General features: G+C 45.6%; 2 protein-coding genes across 3 annotated transcripts in view; one reads left to right on the top strand and one right to left on the bottom strand.

Annotated features, from left to right (window-relative positions):
- Positions 1-6,003, top strand: part of ABITRAM (actin binding transcription modulator) — a 120,626-nt gene extending 114,623 nt beyond the window's left edge. Inside the window, exons 5-6 of the mRNA XM_068128679.2 lie at positions 765-834; positions 4,947-6,003. Of these exons, the coding sequence (XP_067984780.1) occupies positions 765-834; positions 4,947-5,087 (211 nt within the window). The 3' untranslated portion in view covers positions 5,088-6,003. The remainder of the gene's footprint in view (positions 1-764; positions 835-4,946) is intronic.
- Positions 6,004-8,893: 2,890 nt separating this feature from the next.
- The window catches only part of GDF11 (growth differentiation factor 11), a 115,601-nt gene continuing 101,956 nt past the window's right edge, over positions 8,894-22,538 (bottom strand). Inside the window, exon 3 of one of the 2 annotated variants that reach the window (XM_078785093.1) lies at positions 8,894-10,703. In XM_078785093.1, the coding sequence (XP_078641219.1) occupies positions 10,323-10,703 (381 nt within the window). In that variant the 3' untranslated portion in view covers positions 8,894-10,322. Of the gene's footprint in view, positions 10,707-22,538 lie in introns of both variants that reach the window. The other variant, XM_068128666.2, reaches the window with a different exon arrangement.

Genomic DNA, 22,538 nt, shown 5'->3' with positions numbered 1-22,538 from the left:
ACAAGTGAACTACAAATGGAGACGATCCGGGTTTCGGTGACGATCCTGAAAAGAGTCCTTGGAACAAAACTCTGAAAAAGTTGAACAGTTTGATCCATGAACCGTGATCCTTTACCGAACTGGAGATGGATACTTTAGGTCCTGGGAGGACTCGGTTCCACCTCCTGAAACCAGCAAATGGAGATAACAACCAACAACACACACACGTACACATGGACGCTTTTCCTTTTAGTAATAGATTGTTTTGGTAAAATCCCAAGCCATAACTTCCAAAACACATGCGATATCTGACTTTTATGGCCGAGAGCAGAAAAATTTTAAGCTCATTTAAAATTAAAAATCAAAATGCACCATCGCACATTCGTAGAACATCTTTATTAAGAACGTGTTACACACCGTCATGTGTTACATACGTGTTACACACACATGAGCCGTCATAGTACGATGTAGCCCACTAAGGTCACGTGATGACACCAGTGTAATGGTGAATATATTTAAGAGAAAGTTTCTTCTTGAGGCATAACGAAATGCCGAGGCCTTCTCAATCACAGTTTTCTCTGTGTTATTTCGGTTTGGTATGGCACCACCTGCTCCATAAGTAAAGGTGTGGAGATAACCTTGATGATTTATTGGCAGGATTTCGAAATTGAAAGAAATTATTTATTAAAGCTTTTGTATTGAAGGACCATATGCACTAAACATGTACAATGTGTTTCCGATCTTAGTCGTATTCTCCATGGCAATATTCCTTCATTTGTTTGCAGCTGTATCAGAGGGAAGCTGGTGGAGGTGAATGAAAGATTACTCGACATGCCAAGGCTGCTGCAGGAGAAGGTAATAGAGCTTGGGAAAGGTGGTGGCGGGAGGAGTAGTTGGTTATTTCAAACAAATGTTGCTTTAAGTTGAAGATCAGCATTAGTGTAGTTATTTAAGTTGCGGCATCATGAAGTTTTTACAACTTTAGCTTATAACATGTTGGCTTGAATGTGCCTGATCCATTTAGATGCGATTAGAGGCAAAGCAAGGTTGACCTGATTAGCACTTGGATGGGAGACCACAATGGAAGGTTGGGCGTTGTTGGCTGAGGGATGGTAGTGGTAGCTCAGTTGGCAGTATGTTTGTGTCCGCTGTGTATGGTCCAGCACTTGTTCTCCTGTGGAGTCAAATTTGACTGAAAAAACCTGCTGTCCTGATACAGTGGAGTGGAGCGGAATCCTGATACTCCGTGCTGCACTCCCTTATACAGTGGAGTGGAGCAGAGTCCTGATACTCCATGTGCTACACTCCGTGATACAGTGGAGTGGAGTCCTGATACTCCATGTGCTGTCCTCCTTGATACAGTGGAGTGGAGTCCTGACACTCCATGTTCTGCACTCCCTGATACAGTGGAGCAGATTCCTGATACTCCATGTTCTGTGCTCCCTGATACAGTGGAGTGGAGTAGAGTCCTGATACTCCATGTGCTACACTCCCTGATACAGTGGGGTGGAGTCCTGATACTCCATGTGCTGCACTCCCTGATACATTCGGGTGGAGTCCTGACACTCCATGTTCTGCACTCCCTGATACAGTGGAGTGGATTCCTGATACTCCATGTTCTGCACTCCCTGATACAGTGGAGCAGATTCCTGATACTCCATGTTCTGCACTCCCTGATACAATGGAGTGGAGCAGAGTCCTGATACTCCATGTGCTACACTCCCTGATACCGTGGAGTGGTTTCCTGATACTCCATGTTCTGCACTCCCTGATACAGTGGAGTGGCTTCCTGATACTCAATGTTCTGCACTCCCTGATGCATTGGAGTGGAGTCCTGACACTCCATGCTCTGCACTCCCTGATACAGTGGAGCAGATTCCTGATACTCCATGTTCTGCACTCCCTGATACAGTGGAGTGGAGCAGAGTCCTGATACTCCATGTGCTACACTCCATGATACAGTGGAGTGGAGTCCTGATACTCCATGTGCTGTCCTCCTTGATACAGTGGAGTGGATTCCTGATACTCCATGTTCTGCACTCCCTGATACAGTGGAGCAGATTCCTGATACTCCATGTTCTGCACTCCCTGATACAATGGAGTGGAGCAGAGTCCTGATACTCCATGTGCTACACTCCCTGATACCGTGGAGTGGTTTCCTGATACTCCATGTTCTGCACTCCCTGATACAGTGGAGTGGCTTCCTGATACTCAATGTTCTGCACTCCCTGATACATTGGAGTGGAGTCCTGACACTCCATGTTCTGCACTCCCTGATACAGTGGAGCAGATTCCTGATACTCCATGTTCTGCACTCCCTGATACAGTGGAGTGGAGCAGAGTCCTGATACTCCATGTGCTACACTCCCTGATACAGTGGAGTGGATTCCTGATACTCCATGTTCTGCACTCCCTGATACAATGGAGTGGAGCAGAGTCCTGATACTCCATGTGCTACACTCCCTGATACAGTGGAGTGGATTCCTGATACTCCATGTTCTGCACTCCCTGATACAGTGGAGCAGATTCCTGATACTCCATGTTCTGCACTCCCTGATACAGTGGAGCGGCTTCCTGATACTCAATGTTCTGCACTCCCTGATACAGTAGAGTGCAGCACATGGAGTGCTGCATCTCAAAACTTGCCGGCCTTTAGAAAGGGATATGAAGTCGGCTGTCCTGTCTGCATTTAAGGGTGTAGTACTGGTGAACAGGTGATTTTTTAAATTTTTTTATTTAAGCTGAACAGTTTCCTTATAGTCTTATAAACAAGAATCATGCTATTAAGAGGTCATAGAAGTACCCCTAATTATTGAAAAATTCAAATTTCAATTCAATTCAATATAATATTTGGCATTTTGCATGCATGAAATTTGTTATAACTTTAATTTGCATCATTCTTTTGGGCTGAAATTTGGACAGGATATTCAGAATATCACTTCCTTTAAAATGATGAAGGCTTTTGTTTATAGGAGTAGCCATTGTGGATTTATTGAAGGACAACCAAGTTTTATCTGGTAATTGGCATAATTAGCTAATTAGTGAACATTTGACATAATTTCACAAAATCCTCTCATCAGGTAGTAGAGTAACACATGTATAATACATGTACCAAGTTTTGTGTGAAAAGAATGATAGGTGACATAGAAGATAGAAGTAGAAATGTGTTCTTTGTTTTTCCTTGTTTTTTATTGACGGTCTAATTTATGCAAATTATATGCATGTAATATGACAAAGAAGCGTTGAAACTGGTCTGAGTTAAAGCCAAGATTATATCTTTCAAGAAAAACTGAAAATTAGATATTAACTTGACTTTGTTTTTGTGTAAAGGCCTCTCAAAGGTACCTATGTAGTTTTCTCAATTTTTCACCAGTACTACACCCTTAAGTTGTAAATGTTTAATATTTGGAGTAACCATTATGTGCCGACAACCAGCCGAAACGACCGACCGAGAGATGAAATGGGTGAAATACCTATGGCAATGAAATAAAGAGCTGTGCATTTTGAGTTTGATTAAAAGTTATTGGAATGGGGTGAGTACAAAAAATGAAAATTGATCGATTAAGTTAATGGGTTGTGGATACAGCACAGGCCTAATGGATTTCTTGTGTCTAAAGTTACCTTGCACATCCATGTGAAGTGAAATGTTAATGCAAACACCGAAGTCTTCATTCTTATTCGATTTGATGTCCCATTATAGAAGTGCGCTATCCATTGGTCTCCTTGAGGCTGCCAAGGTGTGTTTATAGACCAGAAAATCTCCTTATCTAGATAAAGTGGTGGTTTCTGAGCCCACACAAGAAGGTTGTGAACGATACCACAGGGTATTTAATATCCACAAGCAGATGGTACACCAAGCTAATGTCCCATCCAAAATAAGCCATGCTTCTGTGATATAATGCTCCTTGCTGCCCCCTTTCCTGATCAGATGACGGTTTTTTTTGTTGTTTTTTCCATTCGGATGAAATTTGATGAAGAATCCAATCACAGCACTGGGAATTCCAGTGACAATGAGGAGCAATAACCCAGAGCCAGTACTGGAAATATCTGCATATTTTCTTACCTCGAGGTGCAGCTTTGCAACAGCTTAAGACATTTCGAAAATTTTACTTGGATTTGAGTTGGGGATTTTGTATTTTCTTATTCTGTGGTTTTGAGCGAGAGTGGGCATGCTGGTGCACACACTCGGTTGTTCTGTCTTCATTGGCAAGTCTCTTTCGCCAAGCTTGGCCAAAATGTAAACCTGGGGTTCAAAAAGCGGAGATTTATGAGTGCCACGTTTTGATCCAAAGGACGTCATGTTCCTTTTGAATGCTCCGGCGGGGGGTCGCGGACACCTTCATGCCAGCTTTTGCGTTGTCTTTGGCCAAGAATAGGGCAACCCACCAAACACGGCTCAATGTTTTTCTTCTTTTTCTGAGCGTGTCAAACGTTTTATCAATAGTTAGTCGCAGTGTCCTTTGCTGTTGTTTGTGCATCTTCTTCTTATCCTTTTACCTTTGCCATGGAAAGAAACTTTAACCCCACGAGTCAAATTACAGCCAATTACTGGGGCACACGGTTATTTAGAGAGTCTCCGTTTGTGATCATAAACTGAATAATCGATCTTCATTGGGAAACGCACAATATACTGCAAGTGAATTTTGCAATTTGCAGTTTGGAAAGAAAAAATTTCTCGGATCTCCTCAGCCAAAGCAGCTGAAATATAAATAAATGTTTCATTATTGAATCTAACATTTATTTATTATTCAAAGAAACTGCATTTGTGTTTTGAGTAAGGGGGTTTGCAGGCATGGCTGTTTTTATCAAATACATGGATCAAATACATAAATCCGCAGCTTTTTGCGACAAGTGCCGACCGACGTTTGAAGTGTTGATCTTGAAAAGATACTTGTGTATTTGATCTGCACATGAGAAGTGTCATTTTTATCTTTCCCATTCACCTCCACTCCTCTTTTTGGCGTCAGCCCTGTGGTGAAGGCTACATTGCTGTTGTCCTTCCCAAGTTGGAAGAGAGCAAGACGATAACACAATGCCTTCTGAGTGTCGAAGAGTATAGCCAACTGTTGCGGCATCGAGCACAAGAGAACACAGACCCCACGGGCTGATGCTGGGTGCGTTGAGAGGCCAGTACTAACAAGTAACAGTAACAAGAGCTTGTTTGAGCGGAACGTTCCCATTGCTTGCTGCACATTTTGCAAACTTCTTCACATGTTAACCTCCGCTTTAGAGAAAACTGCACACAGCTCTTCTGGACAAATTGATATGTTGAACATCTGTTTACAGTAGGCTCAATAAATTGGTGTGTGTGTGTGTGTGTGTGTGTGTGTGTGTGTGTGTGTGTGTGTGTGTGTGTGTGTGTGTGTGTGTGTGTGTGTGTGTGTGTGTGTGTGTGTGCGCACTTTTCTTTAGCTTGCTTTGCCAAACATTTGTTGTCTAACACATCAATTTGTCCAAACAACAACAGATGTATATTAATTTTTCATTGAACTTCAACCCAGGAAATGCAGATTATTGTATTTTTCTGCTCATTGAGATGATCTAGCTTTGTTTTTGTTTTTTGAAAGGTGAATTTTTCTTTATATCTGTGTTGTGATGAACTGGTGGTTTACCCTTTTGTAGTTTTTGTATGTATTACATTGGGCTTTCACGATTCGGTTAATGTTTGCATTATTGGGAAAATATGGCTCGGTCAACGTGTATTACACAGATTATGACAGACACGGTTTGGATATCCACACTCAGAATTTGCAGCTGGGATTATTGTAGACATTGGCTGTTTGTACGCAGCATTTTGTACACTTTATTCGATGTTTCTTGCTGAAAAAGTATCATAACAGGAAGTGCTAACACGTACAACAGACTGCTGTTAAACATGTAACGTGGCTGATTATTATTTGACAATGCAGGTTGGAATGAAAAAGAAAAGGCCACATTTTATTCTGCATGTTACTGAACCTTAAGACCGTGGTATTGCATTACCACACATTTTAATAAATAAATGGAGTAGCTTCTGTATTGCAACCTTTGAGAGGAAGGAGATGTTTTATGCATCAGGGGTCATCTCTTGTGAGAGATGGTGTGAATATCCGCAACATGCAAGTGTACCACCATTCAACAGAATTCACCAAAACCATTTAAATTTGCTTTCATTTAAACAACCTGGAGGTTTGTGCACAAAATATCCTCTCAGGGCCTTGCATCCTATTATTTGTACCTCGTCTAAGTAAAACAAAAAGGAAATTTTGAAAGCGGAGAACTACTGGGTCCTGTCGTTATCTAGTTCTTCACATTAAAACCTTACATGAAAAAAATGCATCATTACCTCCGCCACCAAAGGTGGATGGAGGTTATGTTTTCACCCCTGTCTGTCTGTCTGCCCGTTTGTGAACAAAACATCTCAAAATGTTGTGGACGGATTCGGACGAAATTTGGCAGAGATGTAGCGGATGTGCCAAGGACGAAATGATTAGATTTTGGCGAAGATCCGGATCCAGTGACTGTAATTTTTAAAGTGATTCTTCACCATTGGGAGATAGGGCCAAAAACGATACACAGCAGGATATCTCAAAAAGTTATGGACGGATTTGGACGAAACTTGTTGGACAGGTTGTGTGTGTGACAAGGAAGAATCTATTCAATTTTAGTGAAGGTCCAGATCCTGATCCAGCTAGTAGAATTTTAAAAGTGATTCTTCACCATTGGGAGATCGGGCCAAAAACGATACATAGCAGGATATCTCAAAACGTTGTAGACGGATTATTTTCATTAAATGTGATTCTGTATTGTGATTTTCTGGTCTACTCTAGTTTGCAAAACGTAAACTGTTCACCTGGCGGAGGTATGCTGTCTACTGAGTGCCATTCTAGTTAAGCAAATGTGGCTTCGGTGAATTTCTCAGCAATAACTGTGGATGCAGCCACGTCTTGTCTCTGTCGGTCCCTGATTGGCTGTAAAAACATTACATATGACATCACATGTATTTCGACCAGTTGTAGATAAGACATTGCTGTCTCAACAGAAATTATTGCAAAATCCACCAACAATGCCATTGTTGTTAGCGAATGCAAATTGGACGGGGATGCATTTTTTAATCCAGCTCGCTGGTTGCATCATTATTGAGGTGCGGCATTGCTGCTGATGCAGTGCCCCTGTCGATATTTAAGCACGCATTTAAAATGTTCAGGGCGTAGACGATAACTCACTGACTTTTCATGATAAACACTGTGGGATATTTATCATCAATTTGGACACCTAGTTATCTGAGGTATCTGAGGGACGACACGCATATTGAGCACCGTGTCGCATGTGGAATACCATGATGGCAGTTTATAGTTGAAGTGAGATTTGAACCCAGGCTAGACAGCTCAAAGGTGAGCGCACATACCTCTCTGCTATCCTGCGGGCCCACTAGAAACGCATTTTTTTTCACGCAAGGATGTAAAGTTAATTCTTTTACTGTTGCTGACACTAATTGCTGGAACAAACTAGTTGCTTTTGCTCTCAATTTTGTGTTGCTGCATTAGGATGACTCCTAAGTGAGCAATCAAAGCTCATTCCAACACTGCTCAAGCCTTTATCCGTTATTTGCATCTTAATAATGTGGTATTGCTGGCAGTGTTGAGGAAGATAAACAAGCACCGCAGCACGTGGCGTTCCTGTGTTTTTTTGCTCCGTGAACTGCGCAGTGCGTGGTTCTGGCACTGCGTCTCGGAATTCTCTCCAGAGCAAGCAGTTTTTCATGAGTTGGCACGGATGAAAGACAGTATGCTGGCATGGCTCAGAGCTGCTCAGTTGGCATTGTGCAACCACCACACGCCATGATGCCCTTTCCCTCCCAATATATCGCTCTTTGGCAACAACCACAGGGACTAGAGGAATATACTTTAGCTGCATATTTCATGAGGTTGGAGAAACTAGTACTTTGCCTGCCTATGGTGGTTACCTCAAGATATTAACTCGTATTCTGTTCCGAAAACAACTTTTTCAGAGAAATTATTATAGTTGAGAAATGTAGTTTTTTTTATCCACATATAGTCACAAATCTTATCTGGACATTTGTACCGACCGGTGTCTGATACAAGAGTTGGGATTCTTGTTAAAAGCCGGTAACCTCTTATTTTTTTACTGTCTCTTGTATAAATCGTTACCATCTTTCATTTTTAAAGAATGTTCTCTCAAAAGCTTCTTTTTTTTTTTCAGGTTTACTTCGGTCACTGTTATCATGTTAATTTATTCACCACATATGAGAATTTTTTTTACATGCGTGAATGGAAAAAAAGTGTATTGATCATTTTATTTATCTCAAAATGGTCAAATATGTGCTGTCAGGAAATTTTTAAGCCAAATTAAAAACTTCTAAAAGTTCCTTCCAAATATCTCAAAATGCAGGAGCTTCGCTCAAAATGCAGGAGCTTCGGAGGGGCTTTACTCCGCAGAGACTCAGTCCCTGATCCCCCCGCTCATCTAAGTTGCCCCCAGAACCCCGGCCTTTTTCGAGCTACCTCCTATTCAAACAGAATTACCTCCTATTCCAACAAGAACCCTATAACATGAGGCTGTTGTCATCAACCAGCATCCTTTGAAACATTGTCATCTTCAAAACATTATTCAAAGGACCGAAACATTAGTCGTTTAATTGTGTTAGATCCGGGATGTGTGGTTGAGGACGGTTGACAAGTTTTAAGACTCGAGGCTGTTGCAAAAATGTCTGCAATGTTCCCATATTGTCATAATGAACTTATTGCCATGTGGTTTTGTTGGTTTCTGTTCCATGTTTGCACGAGCTACACTTTGGTCTTGCAGCAGAGGGCCAACCAGAAAGGTGAATTTGAATCCCTGTGCTCGATATGGTCTTCCCGTGACCATTTAGAATGGAAATAGGAGTCACAATAATCAGTCTTAGAGTCGAGGAAAGGGTGTGCAATACACTAACTTTATTATTGCTCACTAATGGCCATTGGCCCACTGGCCTTGCATTGGAATATGTCTGCATTCGTGTTTGCCTTGTGCATGCAGTGTGTCACTGCTGTGAATACATATATCATTTTGTAGCCCTTACCTACCGTCTTAAGACAATGTAGTCTTTCAAAAAGCGCCAGCGAATTTTCTTCCACTTCTCAGTGCATGTCCAATATTCGCTGGACATGGAAGAAGAAGAAAAAGAAGAAAAAAAGAAGAAGAAGAAGGATTCTTCCAGTCTCTAGTGCAAATTTCAGATGTTAACTGTTCGATATATCAAAATAGTAATAGAAGTCCGTGTCATGGAAGCAGCACCTTTGTGGAAAAATTCTTTGCATCCATGCTTCTTTAGTGCCTTCAACAAGTCCATTTCACATGTGCTGAACTTGCAGTATACAATCCTGTTCAAGTCTCAAAAAGTTGTTCATCAAGTTTCTTCTACTATGCATGATCTAAATGTTTCAACACAAGATGTTAGCAGGAAACAACAAAACAACAACAACAACAAAAAAGAGTTGGCAGTCTAGGTCCTAAATAAATGTAGCTGCAAAATTATAACTCAATTTTAAACGTGTTGATTGAGAAATGGAACTGAATAAAGATATCAAAGTGCTGTACAAGCAGCATAAATTATACACTATGTACAAAAAGATACATTTTCCTCTGCTTGGCATTTCTGTGTACACACAACTACAAGCGGTGATCTCTAAGGATTTATTTTATAATAAAGTTAACTCTTATGTATAAAAAATAGTATGCTCTTGTAAAGCTGTTGCTTCGGAAATCTAATGCTTGAAGGCCTCGACTACGTACAAGTGGCTTGGATTTAGGAAGAAAAGCAGAGGCATCATGTGGCTATTCTGATTTAATGATCCACCTGCATCGTAAGAAAATGAAAGAGAAAGAAGCGCAACTTTAATGGGGACCAAGAGTCGCTCATTCGACTCAAATTCTCTTTGTCTCTCTGTAACGAAAACATTGCTGATGATTTTCTCGCAAATGCTTCGCTTTGCTTCCACGTACCCTAAATGTTACATGGTGCTGAACAGTGTTATTGTCTTAGAGACATTTTGCTCCCTGACTGCACAGTTCAATTCTTCAGTCAAACAGCAATAGATGAAAAGAAAATAGAGAGAGAGAGAGAGAGAGAGAGAGAGAGAGAGAGAGAGAGAGAGAGAGAGAGAGAGAGAGAGAGAGAGAGAGAGGAGAAGAAGAAGAAGAAGAAGAAGAAGAAGAAGAGAAAGAATGAGAGAGAATGAATGAATGAATGAGACAGATATCAGAGAAAGAAATGGGGATGAGAGCTCATTGAATTACTAAAGACAACAACCCCCAAAGGGGAAGTCTGCAAATCAGCATTTTTGAGTGTGAAACTGAGACTTTTAGGAACACCCGCAGCGATCCACCACCATTCCGGGGATCTTGCCGTAGATGATCTCCTGCTGGTCGTTGAAGTACAGCATGTTGATTGGGGACATCTTGATGGGGGTGCAACATGGCCCAGCTGCGCTGCGTGGGTTTGCTTGCTGCACCAGGTGAGTGTGCGGATATTCCTGCAGAAACATGTTTTCACATTGGCCCGAGCAGTAGTTGGCTTTATAGCGTTTCGGCGCGATGATCCAGTCCCAACCAAAGGCTTGGAAGTCCACGGTTAGAGGGTAGCGGCAGCACCTGGACTCGTTGGATGCCTCATCGCAGTCCAGGCCGATGTCACGGCGGCTCCTCCGGAATGGTTCGGTCACTTTCACCTCCAGGAAAGGATGCTGCTGCAATCACAAAATGAACAAGGCAAGAAATGTTTTTTTAAATTATGGTTCAGCCCTTGTACTTTGTATTGCAAATTGCTTGAGAACAATCGAGGGTTCCTTTTTCGAGTGCTGTTCATTATAACCTCCATCACCAAAGTTGGACGGAGGTTATATTATCTGTCGGTCTGTGAGCAGGATATCTCAAAACTTAATGGACGGATTCAGCTGAAACTTTGTGGACAGGTTGGGTGTGTAACAAGGACGAATTGATTAGATATTGGTGAAGATCCGAATCCAGATATTATGATTTATTTTTAAATGATTCTTCACCATTGAGAGATATGGCCAAAAATGATATATAGCATGATGTCTCAAAAAGTTGTGGACGGATTCGGACGAACCTGAGTGGATTAGTTGGTTCGGTGACAATAACAAGCTAATTTCGATTTTGGTTCAGGTCAGGATTCAGATCCGGCCCATCAGTGGGATGCAAAATGTAAACTGTTCAGCCTGGCAGAGGTTTCCACTCTACCGAGTGCTATGCTCAAGTAATATGTGAAATATTTTTCTCCACAGAAATACTTTCAGTGAACATTTGCAGTCGTGTGTCTCATATGTATACTGCATACTGCATACCGTAGTTAGTTTTAAATATGCATTTATTATTATCACTTGTGTTATCTATTACTGTAAATCGAGCATTATCATATCACATGAATGTTCACTGGAAATTTCCTGATTTAAATGAAAATGATAAAGGATGAAGAGGGCCTGGTGTTGGGAAGTGAGGTCATCATTAAATTGGACACTAAGTCTACTACTTCTTCGAAGGCCCAAATTATTCCCACTCTTTTGTTCGGCCAGAGAACACATTTGACCTGTTTTTCACAAACCACCTGGTCAGGCCTGACGTTCGACTGAAGGTGTAGGAAAAGATTGGGAATTTGTTCATGGTGCTGGCAATAACTTGTTCATTCTTGGTGAAAGACATCATGGAATATTTTATCTCCACCAACTAATGCCAGCAAAGGGGACTGCTGAGGTACAGCGCTGCCTGAAAAGCACCAATCCGACATTTTTTTTTTTTTGCATACAGGATCGAGGCTCGTGAAAGACCTAACATTTATCACACAAAAAATCAAACAGACACATAAAACATATAACAAGGGGAGCGGTAGACAAGATGGGGAGAGAAGGGGAAGCACACAAACACAACATTTGAGAGCAGGGACATCGGGAGATCTGTGGGAGGGCTTGGGGGGAGGAGGCGTGGGAAGGGGGGAGGGGTGGGAAGGGGGGAGGGGTGGGAGAAGTATAAAACACAAGGACACTGCAAGGACTTCCAGGAAGGAAGTTGGAATTTCAAAAAAGTGAATCTGAGGTGAAATTCGCAGGGGTAGAAGAGATCAAGGTTATGGATGGGGGAAGATAAGAGATGGTGGTGAACAGCTGTTTTAAAGACATGGAGGGAGGAGTGGGATTGAAGAGAGTGAGGGAGTTTGTTCCAGAGGCAGGAGAAAAGAGGAGTGAAGGTGAGCAGAGAGTCTTGATTTTGGCAGTTTAACCATAAGAGGGTTGCCGGCAGATCTTGTGCGACCTGAATGAATATTTGGGGGACAGAGCCCAGAGAGAGCTGGGGGGGGGGGGGCAAGACCGGAGAGGAATCGGTTGAAGACGGAAAGACCACCAACCTGCCTGCGGTGAGTGAGTGAAAGGCCCTTGGAGTTAGCTTTTCGTGGGAGATTCCAATGATTCTGAAAGCTTTGGTTTCAACAGCGTGAAGACGAGCTAGGTGTGAGGCAGGAGCCCAGAGGGGAGAACAGTATTCCATTGAGCTGCGGATGAAAGCCTTGTATGTGGTGAGGAGCTCAGGTGTGCCAAGGAAGGACTTCGCACGATGGATGATGCCCATTGCCCAGTCGGCGACTGGCTTTGGAGGCCAGATTTGAAAAGTGGTTTTCCCAGGAAAGATCATGGCAGATAGTGAGACCCAAAAGCTTGAGTGATAGAACTTCTTGGAGAGGATTGTTCAGAAAGTAGATGGGAGGGTTGTCCAGTCGGTCTTTTCGGAGAGACATCGTAAGAGTGTGAGATTTGTCAGGATTGAAAGACATGTTCCACTTGTTTGACCAGTCTGTGATTTTGTCCAGGTCTGCAGAGAGTGAGGAGGCTGCAGACTGCCAATCTGAGGGATGAGGAATGGAGTGGCAGAGAGTGGAGTCATCAGCAAAGAGATAGAGAGGATTTTCAAGAGGGTCAGAGAGATCATTGATGAAGACCAGAAAAAGCACAGGGCCCAGAACACTACCTTGGGGAACTCCAGCCTGAACAGGAAGGGGAGATGAGAGAAACCCATTCAGGGCCACACGTTGACTACGACCAGAGAGGAAGTCTGCAAGCCATGCGTGGAGATTTCCATGGATACCATTGGAGGAGAGTTTGGTGAGCAGAGCGGGGTGCCAGGGCGTATCGAAGGCATGTGATATGTCAAGGGAGACAGCTCTAATTTCGTGTTTGGCATTGAGGACCTTCATCCATTGTTGAGACAGCAGAAGCAGCATGTTCAGAGTAGAGTGACCTGGTCTGAAACCAAATTGATGATCAGAGATCAAGCCATTTGAGAAGAGGAAAGGTTTGATATCCGAAGCAATGATGGATTCCATGACTTTACTGATTATAATTGGGAGAAGGCTGATTGGTCTGTCGTTAAGTTTAGTTAAGTTAGGTGTAGTTAAGTTAAGTTGTTTTATAGTCGGGTTGGGAATTGAACTCGTACTTGACCTCAAAGGTAAGTGAGCAAGGGCAAAATAAATCAAATTAAAGATTGAATTAAACGAACAATTAACATAATGGGAGGATTACAATGAGTGAAGCAACAGGACAAGTGAACTCCAAACACTCGTCATCGAATGCCTGACCTTCATAAGTACGAATCACTAATCGCTTGCCAAGCCAGCCGTTCCTTTTCGACCGTTTTGTTGGAGTGCTTGCTTGAGTGCTTCAGCCACTTGGTGAGCGCTCCACAAGCTTATTAGTTAATGGAACACCACTGCTCCCTCCTCCAGTTCTGCCACCACCTCCTCCTGCTACCTGCCCCCATGCTGCTGCTCCCTCTCTCCATGCTCCTCCCTCTCTCCATGCTCCTGCTCCCTCTCTCCATGCTCCTGCTCCTTCTCTCCATGTTCCTGCTCCCTCTCTCCATGCTCCTGCTCCCTCTCTCCATGCTCCTGCTCCCTCTCTCCATGCTCCTGCTCCCTCTCCCCATGCTCCTTCTCCCTCTCCCCATGCTCCTTCTCCCTCTCCCCATGCTCCTGCTCCCTCTCTCCATGCTCCTTCTCCCTCTCTCCATGCTCCTGCTCCCTCTCTCCATGCTCCTGCTCCCTCTCTCCATGCTCCTGCTCCCTCTCTCAATGCTCCTGCTCCCTCTCTCCATGCTCCTTCTCCCTCTCTCCATGCTCCTTCTCCCTCTCTCCATGCTCCTTCTCCCCATGCTCCTGCTCCCTCTCTCCATGCTCCTGCTCCCTCTCTCCATGCTAATGCTCCTGCTCCCCATGCTCCTGCTCCCTCTCTCCATGCTCCCTATCTCCATGCTCCTGCTCCCCATCCCTCTCCTCCCCCCCTACTACTCCCCCATCCCCATCCAACTGCTCTCCCCATCTCCATCCAACTGCTCTTCCCATCCCATCCTCCTGCTCTCCCCCTACCCATCTTCCTGCTTCCTTCTCCGCCTTTCCCCTCCACCGTCCTCCCTTCTCTCCACTCTCTCCCCATGCCCCTCCACTCCCTCACCCCTCCTCTTCGCTTTCTCCCCCCTTCCCTCCACTTTCTCCCCCCTTCCCTCCACTCTAATACAACCTTAACGTATTGTGCAAGTTCATGCTTGTTTTTTTTTGTTGTTTTTTATTTTTTACTTTAGGGCCTCTTTTTCTTCCCCAGAGATTGTACCCAAAGACGTTCATGTCTCATGGTTTTGACAACTGAAACAGGGTGATACTAACCCACAGAGATATTGACTAATACAGGGTTATACTAACCCACATATATATTGACAAACACAAGGTTATACTAATCCACATATATATTGACTAAAACAAGGTTATACTAACTCACATAGATATTGACGAATACAGGGTAATACTAACTCACATAGATATTGACTAATACAGGGTAATACTAACTCACATAGATATTGACAAACACAGGGTAATACTAACTCACATAGCTATTGACGAATACAGGGTTACACTAACCCACAGAGATTTGACTGATGCAGGGTTATACTAACCCACATAGATATTGACGAATACAGGGTAATACTAACCCACATAGATATTGACTAACACAAGGTTATACTAACCCACATAGATATTGACAAACACAGGGTTATACTAACCCACATAGATATTGACAAACACAGGGTTATACTAACCCACATATATATATTGACTAACACAAGGTTATACTAACCCACATAGATATTGACGGATACAGGGTTATACTAACCCACATAGATATTGACGAACACAGGGTAATACTAACCCACGTAGATATTGACGAATACAGGGTTATACCAACTCACATAGATATTGACGGATACATGGTTACACTAACCCACATAGATATTGACTAATACAGGGTTATATGAACCCACATAGATATTGACGAATACAGGGTAATACTAACCCACATAGATATTGACGAATACAGGATAATACTAACCCACATAGATATTGACGAATACAGGGTTATACTAACCCACATAGATATTGATTAACACAAGGTTATACTAACCCACATAGATATTGACTAATACAGGGTTATACTAACCCACATAGATATTGACGAACACAGGGTTATACTAACCCACATATATATTGATTAATACAAGGTTATACTAACCCAGATAGATATTGATGAACACAAGGTTATACTAACCCACATATATGTTGATCAACACAAGGTTATACTAACCCACATATATATTGTTGTGGTTTTGAGATCTGTACATATTGCTCATTAAAGGTTAAAAGGTTGCCCCCCATAGTTAGTCCACAAGCAACACGTAGGCCCACTTAGAATATTAGTTTTGTCATAGTATGTGTGAGGATAAGGCCATTTCCCGAGTAACATCTGCGTTGTGTAAAAGAAATAAGATTAGGCCCTTTCATTTTGCTTCCACCCTCCAAATCTACCTCGGTGGGCAGAATCCATCCCGCGCCCCATTTTGGCTGTCCCACAGTGAATTAGGGTGCTCACTAGTCAAGTAGGCCTGAAAGTAGGGACACGAGGTAGGCCTGAAAAGGGGGGTGGGGGCGGCGTCGAGGGTGAAGCGGCGGAGACAGCAGCGGTAAGGGCCACCAGCCAATCAGGGCTTGGGTGACAGGGCGTGGTAAGGCGCGGCTAGCGAGTTCCAGAGGGTTCGCTGGGCGGCCCTATATAAGCCACCGCACAAAGCCCTTACCAGGATTATTGCGGGAGGACTATTGCGAAAGGACTTCTGCGGGATTGGCGCATTGTAAAGGATTGATTGGCGCATTACAGAACTAAGAGGACTTGTACCAGTGGCGAGAGAACAGTATTGAGAGACTGTAAAAGGCGCATTGTTAGCGCCGATTGAACTGTCATATACGCAGCCACGCAAGTGTAACCGCTAGCGCCGATTGAACTGTCATATACGCAGCCACGCAAGTGTAACCGCAAAGCCCAGCCCTACCGTTCGCCCCGTAATTGTCCCGTGTGCGCCAACGACCCGCGGGGAGCTCCTGCCGTCCTTACCATCTTCTTCGCGGTGCGAGTTGGGGACCGGAGAACGAGCTGCCTGGACGCCATCCCTGGACCATCGACCTGTTCGTCTGCAACCCCGTGTGAGTGTGAATGGGCCCGTTTGTCTTGGGATAAGTATAAGACTGTATAAGGCTGCACTGTGTCTTCTTCCTCTGATTACTGTACATAGTGTAATAAACCATCTGTTATTCCTTTTCTTCCTGATTCGATCGTACCTGTGATTTCTCCATTGGGTAAGCGTGGCACGATTAGAACCGCTCGGATCGGGTTTAGTCATTGCTAACGGCTCGGGTCATGGGTCGCTACCGCTCGGCGTATCCACTTACACCCGTGATTCGGGCGGGGCTTATTTCCTTCCTGGGCAACGCTGGTACTTAGGTATTAGTGATTAGTCCTACGACCCTACTCAGCGCTGTCCGGAAGTGACGTCATAGGTCCCGGGTCCCATCGACTAGTCAAAGACAAGGGGACTAAACCCCCTTGGTAAGGGGAGAAGGCCGACCAGGAGATCCGCAACAATTGGTGTCAGGGGAGTGGGATTGGACCCAAAGTGCGCTTAACGCACTCCAAATTACGAGCGGCCGAAATTTAATTAAAACCCAAATTAATTCGTGCCATGGATAACCAAGACGGTCGGATGCAGGTGGGGGTAAATGAGGAGATAGATGAGGAGTTAGAGTCGATAACCCAGGACCTCCGGGAAGAATTGGGACAGTTGGCATTGGAGGACATTGATGAGGGAGGGGCAGGTAGCAGGAGAAGAAAATGGCGGCGCGTCGCACAAGGCGGCGAGAGCCGCGCCCGCAGAGCCAATGGATATGAACCTCTTTATGATTCAACTCGCGGCAAGCATCGAGAAACTAAATGATAAGATGGATGCTCGGAGTGAGCGATTGGGAAATCAAATTGGGGGATTGAAAAATGATATGGGAGAAATGAAAGAGGGATTATTGGGGTTTGGAAACAGAATGGGTGGCCAAATAAAAAAAATGGGGAAAGACATAGAGCGCAGGTCGAGCGGGAAGGTCGCATTTGTACACGACAAGGTAACGCGATTTGAGGAACGCGGGGAAAGCGAGGTCGAGCAGAGCACAGTTAAGTTGACTGGAGTAGAAATCGCGACATGGGGTATAGAAAAGCCGACGGCCGCCGAATTAGAAGAGAAAAATTTAAGTGCACCAGCGGTCGTCGAGCTTAATAAAGAAAAAGAAATTATAATTGAAATTGGGGTTGAGGAGACGGCAGAGTTAGTACATGTATCACGGGAGATTGAGATGGAATGTACTCAAAGTCTGGATTCACATCGTGATGTCGTGCTGCCTAACCCCAATGAAAGTTTGCAGGTGCGGTTGCAGGAGAAGAGATTCCCGAAGATGAGCAGGAGCGTGTATCGCAGAAATGTATATGGCACGAAAAGATTTTTGGTGCGCTTGGGATTTAGACGTAACCCGGGCGCTCGTGGAAGGTCCATGGTGCAATGTCTGAGGGTGAATGGCGCGCGTGTGCGAACGGCGCCGGAGCGCGAGTGTGAAACCAAGAGTGAGAGTGAATGCACAATGGAGTGTATGTGTGAAGAGTGCGACACAGAGTGTGCGATGGCCGAAGATAGTGTGCGGGAGTGCACACCAGAGCGTGTGATTGGGTGTGCAGCAAAAGAGTGCACACCCGTGGTTGTTACGGAGGACGTAACGGGAGAGTGTACGCGAGGGTGTGCGATGGCCAAGTGTGTCACGGAGTGCGCGAGTGGTATGAGTGCGCCAGGGTGTGCATGAGGATGTGTGGTGGTGGAGTGTGTGAACGGCATGAGTGCGCCTGAGGAGTGTGCAGGAAACGAGTGCACACCGGACCTTGTGCGGAGAGAGAGTGCAGTAGTAGAATGCATGGGGTGTATGGGAGGCGATGGGACGCCTGGAGGTGCGAGAGAGGAGTGGGTCGTGAGGTGTGGGTGTGAGAATGCGACTCAAGCATCGACGCAGACCGGGGCAGCATTTAGGGCGACGTATAGCCGACGCGAGCTCTCGGTGTGTGGTGCGCTTTGTGTGCTGCGGGGGCCGGCGGGGATCATTGCCACGGCAGCGTGCACGATCCGTGCCGGGCCTCGCCCTGTATGGTCGGTGCCGTGCCTTGGCGGAAAAGGCGACCGGCACGGTTTGAGGGGCGGTAGGAGGGTTCGGGGCCGCGCACCCTTGCGGGCGCGGTGCTCCGACCGGGGGAGGTTGGGCCATCGCGCATGGGGCCAAAAAGCGCTGAGCAGGGATGGCGCCTGGAACCTAGGCCCAACAAAACCGCCTCCCCTGAACCGAAAATGCCGGAAGGACCCAACGTACAGTAGACAAACCACCCACATGGATCGCTCGGCTTTTCGAAGCCGAGCCGTGACAAAAATGTATTTCCGCACCGAGAGGCTCCTAGTGAAGCGGACTGGAATAGTGATAGTGATAGTGTTGGGAAATGGTGCCCGATGTAGAGGGATGGTAGCCCTACCATCCCTCACATTTGGGGGCGAAGGAGCAGTAGTTTATGGGGTTGGCAGTGAAAACTAGCCAGGGTGGGCTAGGATAATTGTTAGGGATTTAGAAATGACAGTAGGGACAAGATTTAAGTTGTGACCTTTGTACAGGTAGAGGGGACGTAGTTAGATTAGATGGATGATAATGACGAGGGATGTGCTTAGTGTAAGGGATGACGGGAAAGCACGTGTTGTCGGGGAAGTAGTCAGTTAGATGATGCAGTGTGTTTGTGGTATTGTTAATTAAATGAGGAATTGAATGAGAATGGTTGTGTGTGTGAGAATCTGGTTATTGTTGACCTTGGTGAAATGAGGCAATGGTCGGGGATGACCAGAGGTGGTGTATGAGTGGTGTATTGAGGACAAGTGGAATTGTGTTGAGTGAGTTAGCTTGCATCGCGGTGCAAGTGGGGAACAGGTGTGTGGGCACAAGAAGTGTGCAAGAGAGCTTGGTGTGTGGAATAAATGGTGTGGAATGCTTGGTGGGGAATGAGTGGTGTGGAGTGCATGGTGCGAAGGAGTGAATGGGGGAAGAGATGGACCCCTTCACGGATACCCGGGGCGGGTAGTTTAAAGTTAGGTAGAGGGTTTAGGTAAATTGTTTGGATATTGACACCTGTGGTGCGTGTAGCGGAAATGTAGTGCTTGGATGGGTGCATAAGTCTGTGGAGATGGCTGGGCGTGTGGGCCTGTTGGTGCGTATGGTTATTGGGGCACTCCGCCACTGGTAGTCTGTCGGCCAGGTGAGGCCGCAGGTAGGCTCTGGGAGCCAGTTAGAGTTGTGTCGTGTTCAGTGGGGCCCGAGGATCCCAGGAGAGGACCCGGATAGCCCAATGCCAGAGAGGGCATCAGAGGGGTGAGAGAGCCAGGAGGGCCTTCCCCAGTTTAGGGTAGTCGTACGAGCAAGGTAAGCTCGGGTAGCGACTTCAGTGGCGGAGGTGCACGGGTAGGTAGACCCCGCTAGTGGAGCCACACGACCGAGCCCCGAAATTGTGCGAGGGCACAGTAATGAAAAATTGGGGGAGACCCAAATTGTAGGGCACCACAGAGTGGGTCAATGGGTAATTCGGTTTTTAGAACCACATAGTGTAAAGATGGCCAATTGGATTGGCAGGGCATGACCCCGGGTAGTGTAAAAGAGTAATGTTATGAGAAGTATAGTTAGGATGAAATCTCTTCGCACCATCCACATCCACTCACCAAGGGAGACGGAACTCCACACCGGGTTTTGCAAATGTTGGAATGTAAGACGCATCTCGACGTGGTTAGACATTGTGTTTATTCCATCTCTTCCTTCTTGGGAGGGATTGGATGATGAATTTGGTTTAGAGGGAGATATGGGACAATACGTAGAGACGAATTTGTAAAGTGTAAATACGGGGAAGGGCAAGGGTAGTGTAGGCTGACATGTGGGGTGACGAACGGCTAGGGACGAGCTTTCTCCGCTCGCTCTCCCGTGCTCCTGATGTTGCATTGCCTTGCATTGTGTGTACCTTTGCGCCCTTGCCTCCGCTGACTCTCTGCTTTGTCTTTCCTCCCCACCCATGGACCCATATTTTGTTGAGGGGAGTGTGCAGGAACCCTGGGCTGTGTGGCTGCACTTTGCCAGACCTGTGCAGCTGCACTCCTGCTCCCTGTTGCTGCACCAGTACACCTATGGACCACACGTTCTGTGGCCTGGCACCTTTGCTGCACAGACCTTTGCTGCAAACATTATCTTGCCCTGCGGACCACTGATTTTAAGTGGCGTCGATGCCATGCAGTCGGACCACCTAAGTTGGCCCTGCTGGCCGAAATGAAAATGGACACGGTTGGTGCATTTTTATTTATTTCCAGTGTGTCAGGAAAGAAGATCTTTAAGTTTTTATGATGGCACCGAAGACGAAGCAGGAAGATGCAGCCAAGACGCAGCCCAGCAGCACAAGCCAACAGCAGCACAAGCCCAGCAGCACAAGCCAACATCCTTGATTATTGTGAAATGTGATTGTGCATTTTTGTGCATATTTGTGCATTCTTGTATATGGTGTATTGGTGCAGTGCATTGTTGTTTCCTCTCAAAATCTTCTTTCCCACAAAAGAACAGGTCCTGGGTTGTAGAATTGTAAATAATTAGATTAGTCTTGTAAATAATATGCTTCCCACCGGTAATATGTTTAGTTTGCGAATTATTTCCGTAATTCGGTTAGCTGTGGGTGTGAGTCTGTTAGTTAGTACACAACGCAGTAGGTGGGACATATTTAGTGTTGTAAAACTGTCACACACAGGGTGTTAAATTAAATGTAGAGGGAAATCACACCTAAGTGTCACACGTAAGTTAAAGGTAGTCCTGACCCTTGCTCAAAACCGGTCGTTCTCACTTGTGTGGTTCGGCTCGGGGACGAGCCTGGCGAAGGAGGGGGGCAGTGTTGCGGTTTTGAGATCTGCACATATTGCTCATTAAAGGTTAAAAGGTTGCCCCCCATAGTTAGTCCACAAGCAACACGTAGGCCCACTTAGAATATTAGTTATGTCATAGTATGTGTGAGGATAAGGCCATTTCCCGAGTAACATCTGCGTTGTGTAAAATAAATAAGATTAGGCCCTTTCATTTTGCCTCCACCCTCCAAATCTACCTCGTTGGACAGAATCCATCCCGCGCCCCATTTTGGCTGTCCCACAGTGAATTAGGGTGCTCACTAGTCAAGGGACACGAGGTAGGCCCGAAAAGGGGGTGGGGGCGGTGCCGAGGGTGAAGCGGCGGAGACAGCAGCGGTAAGGGCCACCAGTCAATCAGGGCTCGGGTGACAGGGCGTGGTAGGGCGCGGCTAGCGAGTTCCAGAGGGTTCGCTGGGCGGCCCTATATAAGCCACCGCACAAAGCCCTTACCAGGATTATTGCGGGAGGACTATTGCGAAAGGACTTCTGCGGGATTGGCCCATTGTAAAGAATTGATTGGCGCGTTAGAGAACTAAGAGGACTTGTACCAGTGGCGAGAGAACAGTATTGAGAGACTGTAAAAGGCGCATTGTTAGCGCCGATTGAACCGTCATATACGCAGCCACGCAAGTGTAACCGCGAGCGCCGATTGAACTGTCATATACGCAGCCACGCAAGTGTAACCGCAAAGCCCAGCCCTACCGTTCGCCCCGTAATTGTCCCGTGTGCGCCAACGACCCGCGGGGAGCTCCTGCCGTCCTTACCATCTTCTTCGCGGTGCAGGTTGGGGACCGGAGAACGAGCTGCCTGGACGCCATCCCTGAACCATCGACCTGTTCGTCTGCAACCCCGTGTGAGTGTGTCTGAGTGTGAACGGGCCCGTTTGTCTTGGGATAAATATAAGACTGTATAAGGCTGCACTGTGTCTTCTTCCTCTGATTACTGTACATAGTGTAATAAACCATCTGTTATTCCTTTTCTTCCTGATTCGATCGTACCTGTGATTTCTCCATTCGGTAAGCGTGGCACGATTAGAACCGCTTGGATCGGGTTTAGTCATTGCTAACGGCTCGGGTCACGGGTCGCTACTGCTCGGCGTATCCACTTACACCCGTGATTCGGGCGGGGCTTATTTCCTTGCT

The sequence above is a fragment of the Myxine glutinosa genome, chromosome 1, assembly GCF_964187855.1.
Source record: "Myxine glutinosa chromosome 1, kmMyxGlut1.1, whole genome shotgun sequence".
In the NCBI taxonomy this organism is placed as follows: Eukaryota; Metazoa; Chordata; class Myxini; order Myxiniformes; family Myxinidae; genus Myxine; species Myxine glutinosa.
This window is presented reverse-complemented; position numbering and strand designations above follow the sequence as displayed.